At 50.8% G+C, this 13,633-nt stretch overlaps 1 protein-coding gene across 1 annotated transcript in view; it reads right to left on the bottom strand.

Annotated features, from left to right (window-relative positions):
• The window catches only part of HERC1 (HECT and RLD domain containing E3 ubiquitin protein ligase family member 1), a 65,046-nt gene that overhangs the window by 18,705 nt on the left and 32,708 nt on the right, over positions 1-13,633 (bottom strand). Inside the window, exons 41-54 of the mRNA XM_056865669.1 lie at positions 12,741-12,975; positions 11,774-11,898; positions 10,169-10,389; positions 8,437-8,705; positions 7,773-7,825; positions 7,475-7,675; positions 7,184-7,358; positions 6,196-6,466; positions 5,532-5,745; positions 4,243-4,448; positions 3,920-4,047; positions 3,218-3,345; positions 2,155-2,355; positions 927-1,057 (exon numbers count right to left, since the gene is read on the bottom strand). Coding sequence (XP_056721647.1) covers positions 927-1,057; positions 2,155-2,355; positions 3,218-3,345; positions 3,920-4,047; positions 4,243-4,448; positions 5,532-5,745; positions 6,196-6,466; positions 7,184-7,358; positions 7,475-7,675; positions 7,773-7,825; positions 8,437-8,705; positions 10,169-10,389; positions 11,774-11,898; positions 12,741-12,975 — 2,558 coding nt within the window. The remainder of the gene's footprint in view (positions 1-926; positions 1,058-2,154; positions 2,356-3,217; positions 3,346-3,919; positions 4,048-4,242; positions 4,449-5,531; positions 5,746-6,195; positions 6,467-7,183; positions 7,359-7,474; positions 7,676-7,772; positions 7,826-8,436; positions 8,706-10,168; positions 10,390-11,773; positions 11,899-12,740; positions 12,976-13,633) is intronic.

Genomic DNA, 13,633 nt, shown 5'->3' with positions numbered 1-13,633 from the left:
AGCACAGTTTCCATGGGACACACGCAGCCCAGGTCTCCACTCCAGGCCCATGAAAGGGCTGCATCTTCCCCAGTGGAAACTCTGCAAGGGGTTCACAAATGCAGATAAAGCATCTTGCCTTCTCACAAAGATTCTCAGAGAAGGAAGAGGAAGAGTTGGTTTTTATATGCTGATTTTCTCTATCACTTAAGGAAGAATCAAACCAGTTCAATCACCTTCCCTTCCCCTCCCCACAACAGACACTCTGTGAGGCAGGTAGGGCTGAGAGAGCTCTAAGAGAGCCGTGACTAGCCCAAGGTCACCCAGCTGGCTTCATGTGGAGGAGTGGGGAAAAAAACTGGTTCTCCAGATTAGCCTCTGCCACTCATGTGGAGGAGTGGGGAATGAAACCCGGTTCTCCAGATTTGAGTCCACTGCTCCAAACCACCGCTCTTAACCACTACACCACAAGGGAAATAATGCTCATGCTGGAAACAAGGCACCCCTGAAGTCTGTTCGCGACTCCAGGATAGCCGTAGGAAATCCAGAACCCAGAAGAGGGTTGGAAGGCACATGATGCAGTAGCCTGGCTTAACCTGAGCAGGTCTCGGCCAGGCCAGTGGCAAGAGGAGGGAGACCTCCTGAGAACCCCACATCTATGTTACCAACTCTCTTTCCTCATCACCTCCCACCTTATCACAGAGAGAAGCATCATCTTTAACCCAAGCCACTAGCACAGACAACAGCAGGCCTTCAGATCCAATTTCACAAAATAAATTAGAAAACATGCAACAATCAGGATTTAATACAACTCAGTGTAAACCGGGTTTTGAAAAAAAAACTTTATGCGGCTGAGACAACTGTTTGTGTTTCAAAACTGGACACGTAACACGCATCTTATTTTACATCTCAAAATCTCTCTGGCAAGACAGGGGGAACGGCTTTACCTTGTGCGCATCGACCAGAACAATTCCTCCTTTCTCCAGCGGCTCTCTTGTCCCTATCAGCAATTTCCCGTCCAGATAGCCGATTGCGAAAGGCTTGTCTTCGCTGAACCAGGCAAGGCAGGTGACGGACACTGGGTACGCAAGCAAGACAGACACTCAGGGAGTTCATGTATTCAAGGCACAAGACATTGCAATGGGGGAAGAGTACATCTGCACAAGTCATCTGTGTGTGTGTGCGGGGGGCGGGGGTGTGTGTCTTCTAGACAGCCTGATGCTTCTGCAGGACAAGTCACTCGAAGAGGGCCTGTCCAGAATGCTGCAGAAGCACAAACAGGTACTTAATGGACAGGCTGGCGTCTCCCCATTAGATGGCAAGACAATAGCCATGTTGCTTCCTTAGCACAGCCACAAATATCCCCACCCAGGACACCCATGAGGTCATTTACAGGCATGAAAGAGAACCAGATGGTCAACCTGGCCCCTGCAAATTAAGCGGGTGAGATTCAGGGGAATCAGACTGAGTAACACAGATTCCCCCGTACCACCACCTTGAACACACATGAAGCTGCCTTCTGCTGAATCAGACCCCCACCCTGGTCCATCAAAGTCAATGTTGTCTACTCAGACCGGCAGCGGCTCTCCAGGGTCCCAGGCAGAAAAGGGTCTTTCACATCACCTACTTGCCTGGGCCCTTTTTAACTGGAGATGCCACTGGGGATTGAACCTGGGGCCTTCTGCATGCCAAGCAGAGGCTCTACCACTGAGCCACAGCCCCTCCCCTCCTTCTCCAGAACAATCCCCACCCTTTTTCTTCCCAGCATTAACCATCCATTTGTATTACATTTTGCCATTGGCTGCTATGGGTGGCCATGAACCAGACTCCCATGGTTGGTCACACACACCCCTTCATCTGAGAGCCGTCTCTGCTTTCAAGGACCCAAAACTTTCTCTGTTCAACTCCGCCAAGACCACTCCTCCCCACCCCCGGTGGAATGTGAGCTTAAGAACAGGGCATAAGAACATTAGAACAGCCCTGCAAGATCCGTTCAGTGGCCCATCTAGGCCAGCATCCTGTTTCGCAAAGTGGCCCGTCAGGTGTCGTGGCTGGCCGGCAACTGAGCAGACAGGCCAAGGCCTCCCCCTGAAGTTGCCTCCTGGCCCTGGGATCCAGGCCCCTGAACGTGGAGCTCCAAAACACCGGGGTCTGTCGTCCTTAAAGGCCACTTACCATCCTTTCTGTAGCAGTGCTCCAGCTCTACTCTGCGCATGGTGGAAATGTCTAAAATTTCGATCAGCCCAAGAGACCCGTCCACGCGGCCGACAAGCAGCAGTTCTGGAGTCTCTCCTGTCCAGGATGTCGCTGGGCTTTCCTCTGGCCACGTGAGAGCAGACACCCAGTGAGGCTGGGTGTCCAAGAGACCTTTCCCACCTAAGAGAACAAAAGGCACCTCGTCTTCAATACAGTGAAAGGCTCAATGGCTTCTCCAACACTTAAAGATCGCACACACCAGAGGAATTCTCTCCCTAGACTCAATATTTTAAATTGCTAGATGCATCTTTAAGGAAAAAAACTCTACCGTGCTCAAAGTGACTCACAAAATCAATTACAAAATTGCAATAAAATAATATTCAAAACACATACTAACAAGACCACTAAAACCTAGAACAGAATCATAGAGTTGGAAGGGACCACCAGGGTCACCTAGTCCAACCCCCTGCACAAAGCAGGAAATTCACAACTACCTCCCCCTCACATCTCCAGTGACCCCCTACTCCATGCCCAAAAGATGGCCAAGGTGCCCTCCCTCTCATGATCTGCCTAAGGTCATAGAATCAGCATTGCTGACAGATGGCCATCTAGCCTCTGCTTAAAAACCTCCAGGGAAGGAGAGCTCACCACCTCCAGAGGAAGCCTGTTCCACTGAGGAACCACTCTAACTGTTAGAAAATTCTTCCTAGTGTCTAGACGGAAACTCTTTGGATTTAATCTCAGCCCGTTGGTTCTGGTCCGACCTTCTGGGGCAACAGAAAACAACTCGGCACTCTCCTCTTTATGACAGCCCTTCAAGTACTTGAAGATGGTTATCATATCCCCTCTCAGTCTTCTCCTCTTCAGGCTAAACATACCCAGTTTCTTCAACCTTTCCTCATAGGACTTGGTCTCCAGACCCCTCACCATCTTTGTTGCCATCCTCTGGACACGTTCCAGCTTGTCTACCTGACACAAGACGATCCACTGGGCCCAAAGCAAAAGGCCTCACAAGCTAAAGGCTGGGGGGGGGGGCACCTACCATTGACTTGCCAGACGTTCACCACCTTTTCCAGGGCGCCAGCCAGATACTTGCCGCTGACGCTCCAGCAAACCAGAGACAAGCAAGGATCGCTGGGTGACCCCAGGCTGTCCTCGGCCTCGCCTTCCCTGCAACAGAACAGAAATGTCAAATGCAGAGATCCCCCCAGCCAAGAGCAGTCTAGCAGGGAAGTGCCACCTCCCTTCCTTGTTAACTCTGGGCTCTACAACACATTCCCTGTCTTTGGCTCAGCTTCTATCACAACGTAGCAGCAAGATCGTTAGAGGAAATGTAAAGACAGCAGCTCCGTCCCAGCCCCACTTACCCCTGCCCACCTTACAGGTGAGAAAGCAGGAACCCCTGCCTTGAATTTCTAGCTCTGAGGCTGCTAAGGCCCTTCTCCTGATTTATGTAGACCTTTTTGTCCTACTTGTTACAAATGCACAAGAGTATTTTTGGAGAGTAAACAGCAGCCCTGGCTACTTGTTTAAAATCACCATTATCCTCATACTTAACAGATATCAACATCAATTTCATTTTGTAGACGTGAAATACAGGTGGCTAAAAGTTACACTAAACTTGTTCAGAAAACAAAACAAAAACATTCAGAGCTGAGAACATGAATCTGAGCACTGCTAATCCTCCCAGCTGGCCTTCGGCTTGCTGTTAAGCTGAATTTAAGAGCTCCATAAACTCCCTTACGTTTTATTGAAGACGCACGTCTGCTGCAAAGAGTACTGCTTCTTCGTAACGTTCCAAACACGAATTGTCCCATCATTCCCACTGGTTGCCAGAAGTCCTTTTTTATTGCACCACACACAGGTCATCACCTGTTGTTGATTTTTAACAAAAAAAAAATTAAAAAAAATAAAAATTGGAGTTACCAGCCAAAGAATAAAGGTTTGCAATGAACAGGCAGTTATCTAACGCGAAACCCACGTCACATGAAGACACGCTTGCAACAGCTCCGAGAGGAGAGGGGAGCCCCCGTGGGGGGGGGGGGCCTGCGGCAGGGGACAGTTTACCCTGTTCTGGTGAGCTTCCAGCTTGATGAAGGAGCACTTCCGCAGGTCTCCGCCCACATCAGCCAGGGTCTGGGGGCTGGCCTGGTTGTCCCGGTCGTGGGCGGCGAGCGTCCGCACCAGCTGCTGGGCGGCCCACTGCCGGTGCTGCGAGGATAACCTTGAAGAAAGGCAGCAAGCGGCTAGTGCGTTAGCCAGCTCCAGGGGGCCTACAGCAGAAGGATCATAGGAAGGGTGGGCATAGAAATGGGCAAGGGCACCTGCTTAGACAAGACGACGAGACGAGACCAGGGTGAGCGCCCAGAACAGAGAAGGACAAACCGCAGCACCCACAATCCCCCCCACCCTAAAGTGACCTCTAGAGGCCGGGAGGGGGTGACCTCCCCACCCAATGCCTCCACATCCCCCCTTTGCTACAAAACCCTGACTGCGAGAGATACGCCCTGCCCTGCGTATCCCTCCCCCATCAGACACGTGTTGGTGCACATTCCAGTGATGTCACTGGGGCCGTGTTTGAGTTTGTGATGGGGCTTGAGCGCTGTCTCCCCCCCTCCCCCCGCCTCGCGTGCAGAGCCCAGGCTGGAGGCTTCAGTGCAGCCATCCCCTCTGGTCCATAAACTGTGACTTCGAGTCACAGCTTAAGCCTGGCTAAAGGGAAAGAAACAGGCATGGCTTTGCCTGCATCTGGAGACCGCAACAGACTTTTTGAAGGTGGACCGAAGAAACGCCGAAGGGGGGAGTTTTCCATCTTGGCTCCACAGGCCAAGGAACGAAACGTGAACCCATCCATCGGCCATGCTCAGTTCTCCCCGCCAGGCAATACACTTTTGCACCCCCGAGGCCCCTGGGCCGCCACCACTTCCCCAAGCATAAAACCAGCCGGGTGTCCAAGATCCAACAGACGGATGGATAATCTCCCCGTTAATATGGGCAGGGGCATTTGCGTCCAGGCACAATTAAGGTTCCCACTTCCACATCCCGTTATGGCACCAACACCAGAGGGCTGCTGTCACAGAAGCCGGCCCATAAAAACTAAGACCTCCACTCACAGCTTGGAGAGAAACCTGACCCATCTCTTTCACAGGCAAGTAATGTCTATTCTTATTGTCAGCACACAAAATCTTGACCCAAGTAAGCACACAGCCCAGCTCCCACTTACTTCAACGGAGCTGGAATGGCTCTAGCTAACATTCTCAGCCTGGCCTTTTAAATCTAAGAAATCAGACGGGGAACCAGAGAAGTTCCCATCAGGGGCTCTGGCACTGGAACAGCCCCACACTCAGAATAAATACCTTTCTTTTCCACTTCAGCTTTATCATAGTTGGGCCTCAGCCGGGCCCCTTTGTCAGCCAACAAGGCCACAAGGGCTTGAGTCACAACAAAGTTGGGGGACGTCACGAGCTTGTTCTCTTCTGCGATTCCCCGCAGGAAGCTGGGCAGGAATTTCCGCTGCATCGGGTCGTCCACTGTAGTTAAATTGACACCTGTAGCTGCTGAAATTAGGTTCTAAAGCCAAGGAACAAAGCTCACGCTGTAAACCATCAACAGCACTATTATACACACACACACACACACACACGCACACAAACACACACGCATACTGATTTTTCAAACAAACGAAAGCCTGTAAAACAGCAGCGATTTCCCCTGGATATTAAGACATTTCGCAGCAAGCAAAGGGCTGTAATTACCCAGTAAGGCGAGAGACAATAAAGCGATCATCCCGTTGCATGAACAAGGGCACATGCGGTCAACAGCGGCTGCCCGGCAGAAGGATGCCAGGAGACCTCTGCTGAGCAACCTGCGCTTTTATGGTTTCTACCCCTTGCGGAGAGCTGGGCTGAATTTCCCCACTGGGCTGGCTGAGCCTCAATCCGGCTGAGGGCAGGAACAGAAGGATGGGCCCAGCTTCCAAAGGAACACCCAGGAAGGGAGGAGAGGACGAGACAATCCTACCTGGGTACAGAGCTGAACCAGCAGCTTGGCGGCGCTCGGGGTGTTGGAAGCCAGGCAGCCCACGGCGGTGCTGAGGTAGGCCAAGCAGGAGATGGGCTTGCTCATCTTGCTGTGCATGCCGCGAGACCTCTCCGAGGAGACGGACGCGGAGCAGGAGCTGGTGGAAAGGCCCGCCCTCCCGGCTGCGGCCAGGCACATCAGGCGCACCAGAGTCCGGATGTCGGTGAGACCCAGAGACTCCAGCCCGGCAGCCAGGCTGCAGCTGGAACCACTGCCCGGGAAAGGCAGAGAGAGAGACAAAGAGAGAGAGAGAGAGTTTCTGTTGAGAAGCTGCACCCAAAGGCCCCCCTTCCTGAGCCCTTGCCCCAACGCAGGGGGGCCTGAAGCTCTGCCGTCTGCGGTGGGCCTGGGCCTTCGGCTTTGCTACTCCCAGCAATGGCAAACACAGCTCCCTCTCATCAGCCTCACCGTTTCGGGACCAGCTCTGCTATTAAGCCCAAGCTCTCGATTCCAGACCAAACATTTTCAAACAAAGAAATGAACACATTTATTTATTTCCCTTTATTTATTTTATTCATTTCTACCCCACCTTTCTTCCCAACGGGGACCCAAAGCAGCTGACATCCTTCCCCTCACCTCTATTTTATCCTTGTAACAGCCCCCCAAACCTACGCTGAATCCAAAGGCTGTTCTCCCAGTGGAAAGCGATGGGGGGGGGATGACCCAGTTTTCACCAGTCCCCCCCTCCCACGGAGCTGAGGGATGGGGCAAAGCATGCATCCGCACTGAGAAAGAATGAGTGAAAGCAGCCCCCTCCCCCAAATTCCACCAGTGGAAAATGACCTTCGGATTTAACCCTCCGTGTTTTACTGAGCTCCATCTTTTACTCCATTCAAAACCTGACCACCCATGAGGGCCGGGCGCAACGGGACTGGGACGCTTCCTGACCTTGTTCCAGAGCACCCCAGCAGAGCGCAGCTCCACCCACCTGACCGAGAGCAAGGACAAGGCCCGCATCACCATCGTTCTGGCCAGGAGGACCTGAGCCGCGGCCGTCACCCTCCGCAGGGCCATGACGCGGTCATGGGGACTGACCAGGGCGGCCGCTTGCTCTCCCAGAGTGATTCTGCCGGAAGAGCTCTTCTCGATGGAACCGTGGCAGCCTGCGAGCCAGGAAGGGGGTGAGAGGAAGGAAAGTTTTGGCTACAGCTTCAAAGCCGGTGTGCCCCTGGGTCATCGCTCTGCGTCAGGACCTGGGTTATTCCTTTTAGACATTTACCGATTTGCATCAGTGTTTCCTCCATGCTGTTGGTGGCCGTGACCATGGCGACGGAGGAGCCCAGGGGGTCGCTATCCAGAAACTGAACGGGCTCAGGCACGATGCGGCGGTCGTTTAGCCCAAGAGGTCCGGCCAAGAGCTCAAACTCCTCTTCGCCGGTCAGCTTTTCATCCTCGTCAACATCCAGCATGTCCCAGTCTTCTGCCCTCAAATAAGGAGACGGGGGTTAGGGACATTTCAGTGGGAAACCAGAACTGGACAAAGACGACACTGTAGACCGAAACAAAGCAGTAAATACCTTCGTAGACACTGTCCTGCTTCCCGATCAGGTCCGGCGCCTGCCCTTTGTACCTGCATCCCAAAGAGAAGCAGGGACAGACACAGAGTTATTCACACAATTTAAATGCCCCAAAGCCCTAGATCCGCATTAAGCAGTCAGTCAACTTTTCCAGTCGTCAGTCTAAACTGGACCCAATAAGTGTGCAGAAATGTTGCTGGGGTGGAAGAATCTACCCCAGTATTCCATTCTACGGGGCTGGCTGAAGACATCTGCTGTCCTAAGCGGATGCACGGCACCAGGACCCCTGGCAAAACAGCAAGAGACTCCGAGGTTCGCTATCCAGGTGCCCCTAAAACACTATTTAATTTATTTAATTCATTCGTTTCTATCCCGCCTTACTCCCTTCCAAAGGGCTCAAGGTGGTGCAGGGGGGGGGGGGGGACTTGTGTTATGTGCCCAGCAACTTGGTGGGTTAGAGCAAGATCCTCCACTTGCCCAAAGCGCTGAGTGGAGATGGTCTGGGATTTCAACATGACTGTCCTCCATCCAAACCCAATTCCAGGCACTTTTACATGCTCTGACTTCCAAAAGAAAAGCTTCCCTCTTTTCTCCCACAAACAAGAAGAGCCTCAAACCACTTTCCTCAAGAAGGAACAATCACCCACCACACTGCCTTCGGTACCTGTCTGAGGCAGACGTCTTGGACTTGCTCTTCAAGGCCAAATACTTTTCCCGGCAGCTGCCGCACAAGAGGTAGTAGGGATTCCCACTTCCGCATTCGCCCCCAAACCATCCGTCCACGTAGGAGCCGTTGCTGCGGTACCCTTGCCGGTTGGCACTGCGCCCACAGCCTGGGTGGTTCCTCTTCATGTGCTGATTGAAGCTGACAACGCTGGATTCGCACAGCTCGCACACCACGACTTCTTCCCTGTCTTCCGACTCACACACATGCTGCATGACAAACCACGCAGTTGATTTCATGTGCATGAAAAAATTTCACATCCTTGGTTTCTTTCAGTCACTTTTCAAATCTACAGCTGGTAGTTAGCTATAGCAGAACCGCCACATGTTCACGAACAGGGCATCCAAAGGGGAGCAAGGTTGACTTGGTGTCAAATCTACCAAAAATATATTAATCTGCTATTCATACCAATCTGCACATACTTGTCATGTGTTGAATTCTGTTCCTGGGATCCTAGATCCACCAAAGTCACATGCCTTGGCTACAAAATCCCAACTTCCCAAGGGGGGAAAAATACATTATAAAAGTTGGGGGTGTTTTTCTGCACCTGCTTCATTTAATCTCCGAGATCTGCAAGGATGATGCGCATCAGTCACGGAGATATGAGCCCCAGAGCCCCTGTGGGCTCTTCAACTTTCACGGCTCCCCTTCACAGCCTTTGTAACAATTCTTATGTATGGGAGGTGGGCAGGGGTCTTTTGATTTTGTTTCCCATATAAATGTTGCATTTCCAAAACCGGCACTGACCGACACATCCATCCATGCGTGCCCAAATATATTTAATCCAATGCACTGGGGGTGAAGGGAGTGGAATGGCAGAAGGAATTTGGCATGGATCATGAAAGAGTCGGGGAGAACTACCGGAAGAAATCATCAAGTAGATCTCTGATGAACGGGGGCAGAAAAAGGCACTTAGAAAAAGGCTTTGATAGCGATACAAAATGTTTAGTTCAAAACCTCTGCCAAGGCAGATCGTGGGGAAGGTTTGCACCTCTTTAATGAAATACCACCTTTAATTAGAGGGAAAACCCAGAAAGTAATGACAGAGGGCGATTTCCAGTGGAAGATTCCACAGGATTTCCTTAGGGAAAGGTACAGGCCCTATATCATAGGAGGGTCTTGCTTTTCCCCCCAGCAACTGTGGACTAACCACACAGAAGCACTGAGGGCCCATTCTTGCAAGATGAATTCCAAGGACGCTCATATTGTGTAAACATGAAAGCAGGAAATATCTGCTCAAACGTCCCCCAGAAAGACAGAATCTTTCAAGAGCAGCCCAGAGGAATAAGAAAGACAAGTGTCAATCTTAGGAATAACTAACAAGTGTTTAGATTTAAAACCTGAGGGGAAATCTTAATTGTAGCATGCTGTCTCTTCCTTAAAAATAAACCAAAATATTTTGGTTGCTTATTGTTCTTCCAAAACAGAAGATATCACAATTGATACTTCCTGGAGAAAAAGCAAATTTCACACACGAGAACAGAGATGAAAACAACAGGATGCGATTCGCTCGAACTGTTCAACTGAGCCTGAAAACGTGCGAGAGTATTAGTAACAACTACGTTAATGAACGACCGGCTTTGGGTAACACCAAGGGTTATTTTGAAAATGGAATCTCGGTCTACAAAGAGCAATAAGTAAGCAAAGCAGCCCCCGCTGCGTTCACACACACCCAGGTTGGCCAATCCAATACCTCTGGGATCCACATTCCCAGAATGTCGTTCTCGCTGGCCAGCTCCTGCCCAAACATGGCCTCCATGGCTTCGTCGTCCAGGTCGATTTCTAACTCCTCGTCCAAGTTGAAGTCATACAGGGCTCCAGGGTCTTGCGGCAAGGAAATACCCTCCCTCCGAGTCTGATTCCTGTGAGCCTGTACAGAGCGGTACAATCCCGCTTAAACCAGAGGAGAAAACCATATTCTTTATTTTGCATGTAGAAGAAGAAGAGTTGGGTTTTTATATGCCGACTTTCTCTACCACTTAAAGGAGACTCAAACTGGCTTACAATCACCTACCCTTCCCCTCCCCACAACAGACACCCTGAGAGGTAGGCGCGGCTGAAGAATGTGACTTGCCCAAGGTCACCCAGCTGGCTTCATGTGTAGGAGTAGGGAAACAAATCCAGTTCACTGGATTTGTCGCTCATGTGGAGGAGTGGGGAATCAAACCCGGTTCTCCAGATCAGAGTCCACCGCTCCAAATCACCGCTCTTATCCACGACACCACGCTGGTGCTACCAGTAAACACTGCATATTGCCAACAGGGAGAAATCTTGATAAGGGCTCAGACATTACAGGGACATATAGAGAGGGCCCCTCCCAACTACCCAGTCTAAACTCCCCCCACCGATGGAGGCCAGCCACACAAGGCAGCTCTTACTCAACAGTACCTCTTCCTCCAAGGACGGCGCTTTCATTCCTCCTCCTCCCCTCCCTGGAACATTACATTGTTAAATTGTGGAACTCCCTGCCCCAGGATGTGGTGATGGCTGCCAGCTTGGAGGGCTTTAAGAGGGGAGTGGACATATTCATGGAGGAGGGGTATTCATGGCTATTAGTTAGAATGGATACTAGTCATGCTGCACACCTATTCTCTCTAGTATCAGAGGAGAAGGCCTATTATTTTGGGTGCGGTGGAACACAGGCAGGATGGTGCTGCTGCACTCGTCTTGTTTGTGGTTTCCTAGAGGCACCTGGTTGGCCACTATGCAACCAGACTGCTGGATTTGATGGGCCTTGGTCTGATCCAGCAGGGCCTTTCTTATGTTCTTATGAACACATTTTTATGTCTTTAAAATATATGATTTGCATTTATTCTGTTACAACAAATAGTACGATTTCTGTAAAAAGCACTGATGTATAATATTGAAACTTATATTGGAACTATTGAAATATATCTTGACTGTATGATGTTTAACCTACTGTTGTATTTTTATTTTGCTGTGGAATGAACTTAAAATAAAGAGTTAAAAATATGTATATCCAGCTTTATGACAAATTCTAGGCAGCTAACTACTGTTACCATACAACAACGAGTTGTCGTTCACTTATACGGAAAAAACTCAGACCCTCTCCCTGTCTGGCCTCATCATACAGAAATTTTGACCTGTGTTGGGGCTATGCACGGTTCTTAGATATACTGAACAGGCTGTACCTATCTATGAACATTCAAAATAGAAACTGATGCATACGTGATGGGCATGCAGTTGAAGGACCACCCTGGCGAAGTTAAAGAGAGAAAAGGAAAAGGGCGGGAGCAAAATATTTCCAGGCACCCACCTGCACGTGCCAGCAGTGTCCGAGCTGCTAAGTCAAATTTGTGCCTCCTGGTCACTGCTGACCGGCCCCTCGAAGCAGGTCCACTTCCGGAGGCTGCATTTTCTGCGTGGTCCATATTCTCGTGGCTGGAAGCACACAGGAGAGTGGAGAAACGGCATAATGAGCGTAGTAGTCATTGGCTCCTACAGACAATTTGGTTATATTCAGCTAAAACGACAGGTTGGATCCAGTGATCTGACAGCACAAGGACTGGGGATCTTGTCTGCACTCCCTTCCCCCTTGTGGGTCCCTGCATGAGGTGAGGGACTGCAGCGGGAAGGGGCAAGTGGATGAAAGCCCCCTTCCTGCCTCCCCTGCCAGAAAGATCCGTGACTCCTGGCCCCTTGCCTTCACCAGCACCTCGCAGGGCCCTGCCCCAGGCCTTCTTGCCTCCAGGGCGCTTTGACTGCAGGAATCGGCTGACCTCTGGTTATGTTCCTCTCACTCCTCCCCTTTTTTGCTCCTTACAGCTCACATTCATAAACCCAGAATCTCTCTTTCCTTTGTGCTTTGTTACTGTTAGTGTACAACTAGATTTATTCTTTGCTTTCTGCTAGTGATATTGCACATTCAAAGGAAGGTTTAATTGTCTTGTGCCTTGCTCAGGTGGAAAAGCACAGAAGCCACGGTTTGTTGGCTCAATACCAGAACGGGCCTCTGAAGTCCAGTCTTTTGTAAGGGGGAAAAAACCCACTCACATTTTCTTTTTTGTGTGCGATTTAGACATTGTGGCAAATAACACTTTCTCAGGAACACAGAAAACTATAAGATCCAACGCCTGCTTTGAGGAGGAGGGGGAGAGGGCACACCCTCCAGGACTTCCAAGCCTCACACTTGCAACAAACAACCCATAGTCCGTTACACCTTAACCAAGGCCTTACAGTTCCTACAGCCGGTTTTGATGCACCCAAAGAATTCTGTGCTTCACCTCTCACTAAAGCCTTCCTCCATTTCAGTGGCGTCGGCTGAAGGGATGTCCCCCGGAGACTGCAAGTAGCCCTGCTCACTAGACTTCCCGTTGCCCCCAGAGACGATCGACCCATGGCGCCGGGGGTCTGCCGTTTCTTCTGACTGAGGCTCTTCGTCTTCCTCGTTCCCGGGATGCTCAATCATCCACATGGCCAGGACTGTGATATTCTGGGCGTCGGCTTCCCCTCTTGCACCTGAATCAGCAGGAAAACCCACAAATAAATAACCAACTATGAACGGAAGTTACACCTTCTATTAAAAAGGGCTGATGAAATCACTGAATTCCCAGCATTCGTTTTATGGAGCGCTTTGGCATTTCCCTTGGCAAATGAACCACCAGAGCCCACTGCTCTTCCTCTCTCTTCACAAGCCAATTTCAACCTCTTGCAACTTCAGAGAAAAGCCTTGAATGTGCCTGGCGGCTGAAATGGGAAAAGGAGGAGGACATTCTGGCCCGCCCACCTTGCGTGGTTCTCTGCCTCCCTCTCCAGGCCTAGCCTCCCTCTGTGCTCCTTCCCACCTACCCACCCCAATTATTTATCAACTCAATCCGGGCCAAAGCCGTCATGGCAATGACTCTTCAGAAGATCACTGGCTCACTGCGGAATGATCTTTCACAAGAACGGTGGTTAACTTCCACAAAGAGATGCGCCCTCCTGACGTGGAATGCCGGGCTCCCAATCCCAGATGCGTGGTGCTGGGACCAAGGCATCTGGACTGTGATTAAAAGGCACCCACTCTGTACGTGCTCAGGAACACTCCCGCTACTACACAGGCGCTATGGCAGAGCCTTGTTTAGCCCTTGCTCAAAGACCCCACCCCCACCTCCCCAGATAATGTACTTTGGCCTTT

This window comes from Euleptes europaea, chromosome 20 (assembly GCF_029931775.1).
Source record: "Euleptes europaea isolate rEulEur1 chromosome 20, rEulEur1.hap1, whole genome shotgun sequence".
In the NCBI taxonomy this organism is placed as follows: domain Eukaryota; kingdom Metazoa; phylum Chordata; class Lepidosauria; order Squamata; family Sphaerodactylidae; genus Euleptes; species Euleptes europaea.
The sequence above is the reverse complement of the archived record's forward strand: the minus strand, read 5'-3'. Positions and strand labels throughout refer to the sequence as shown.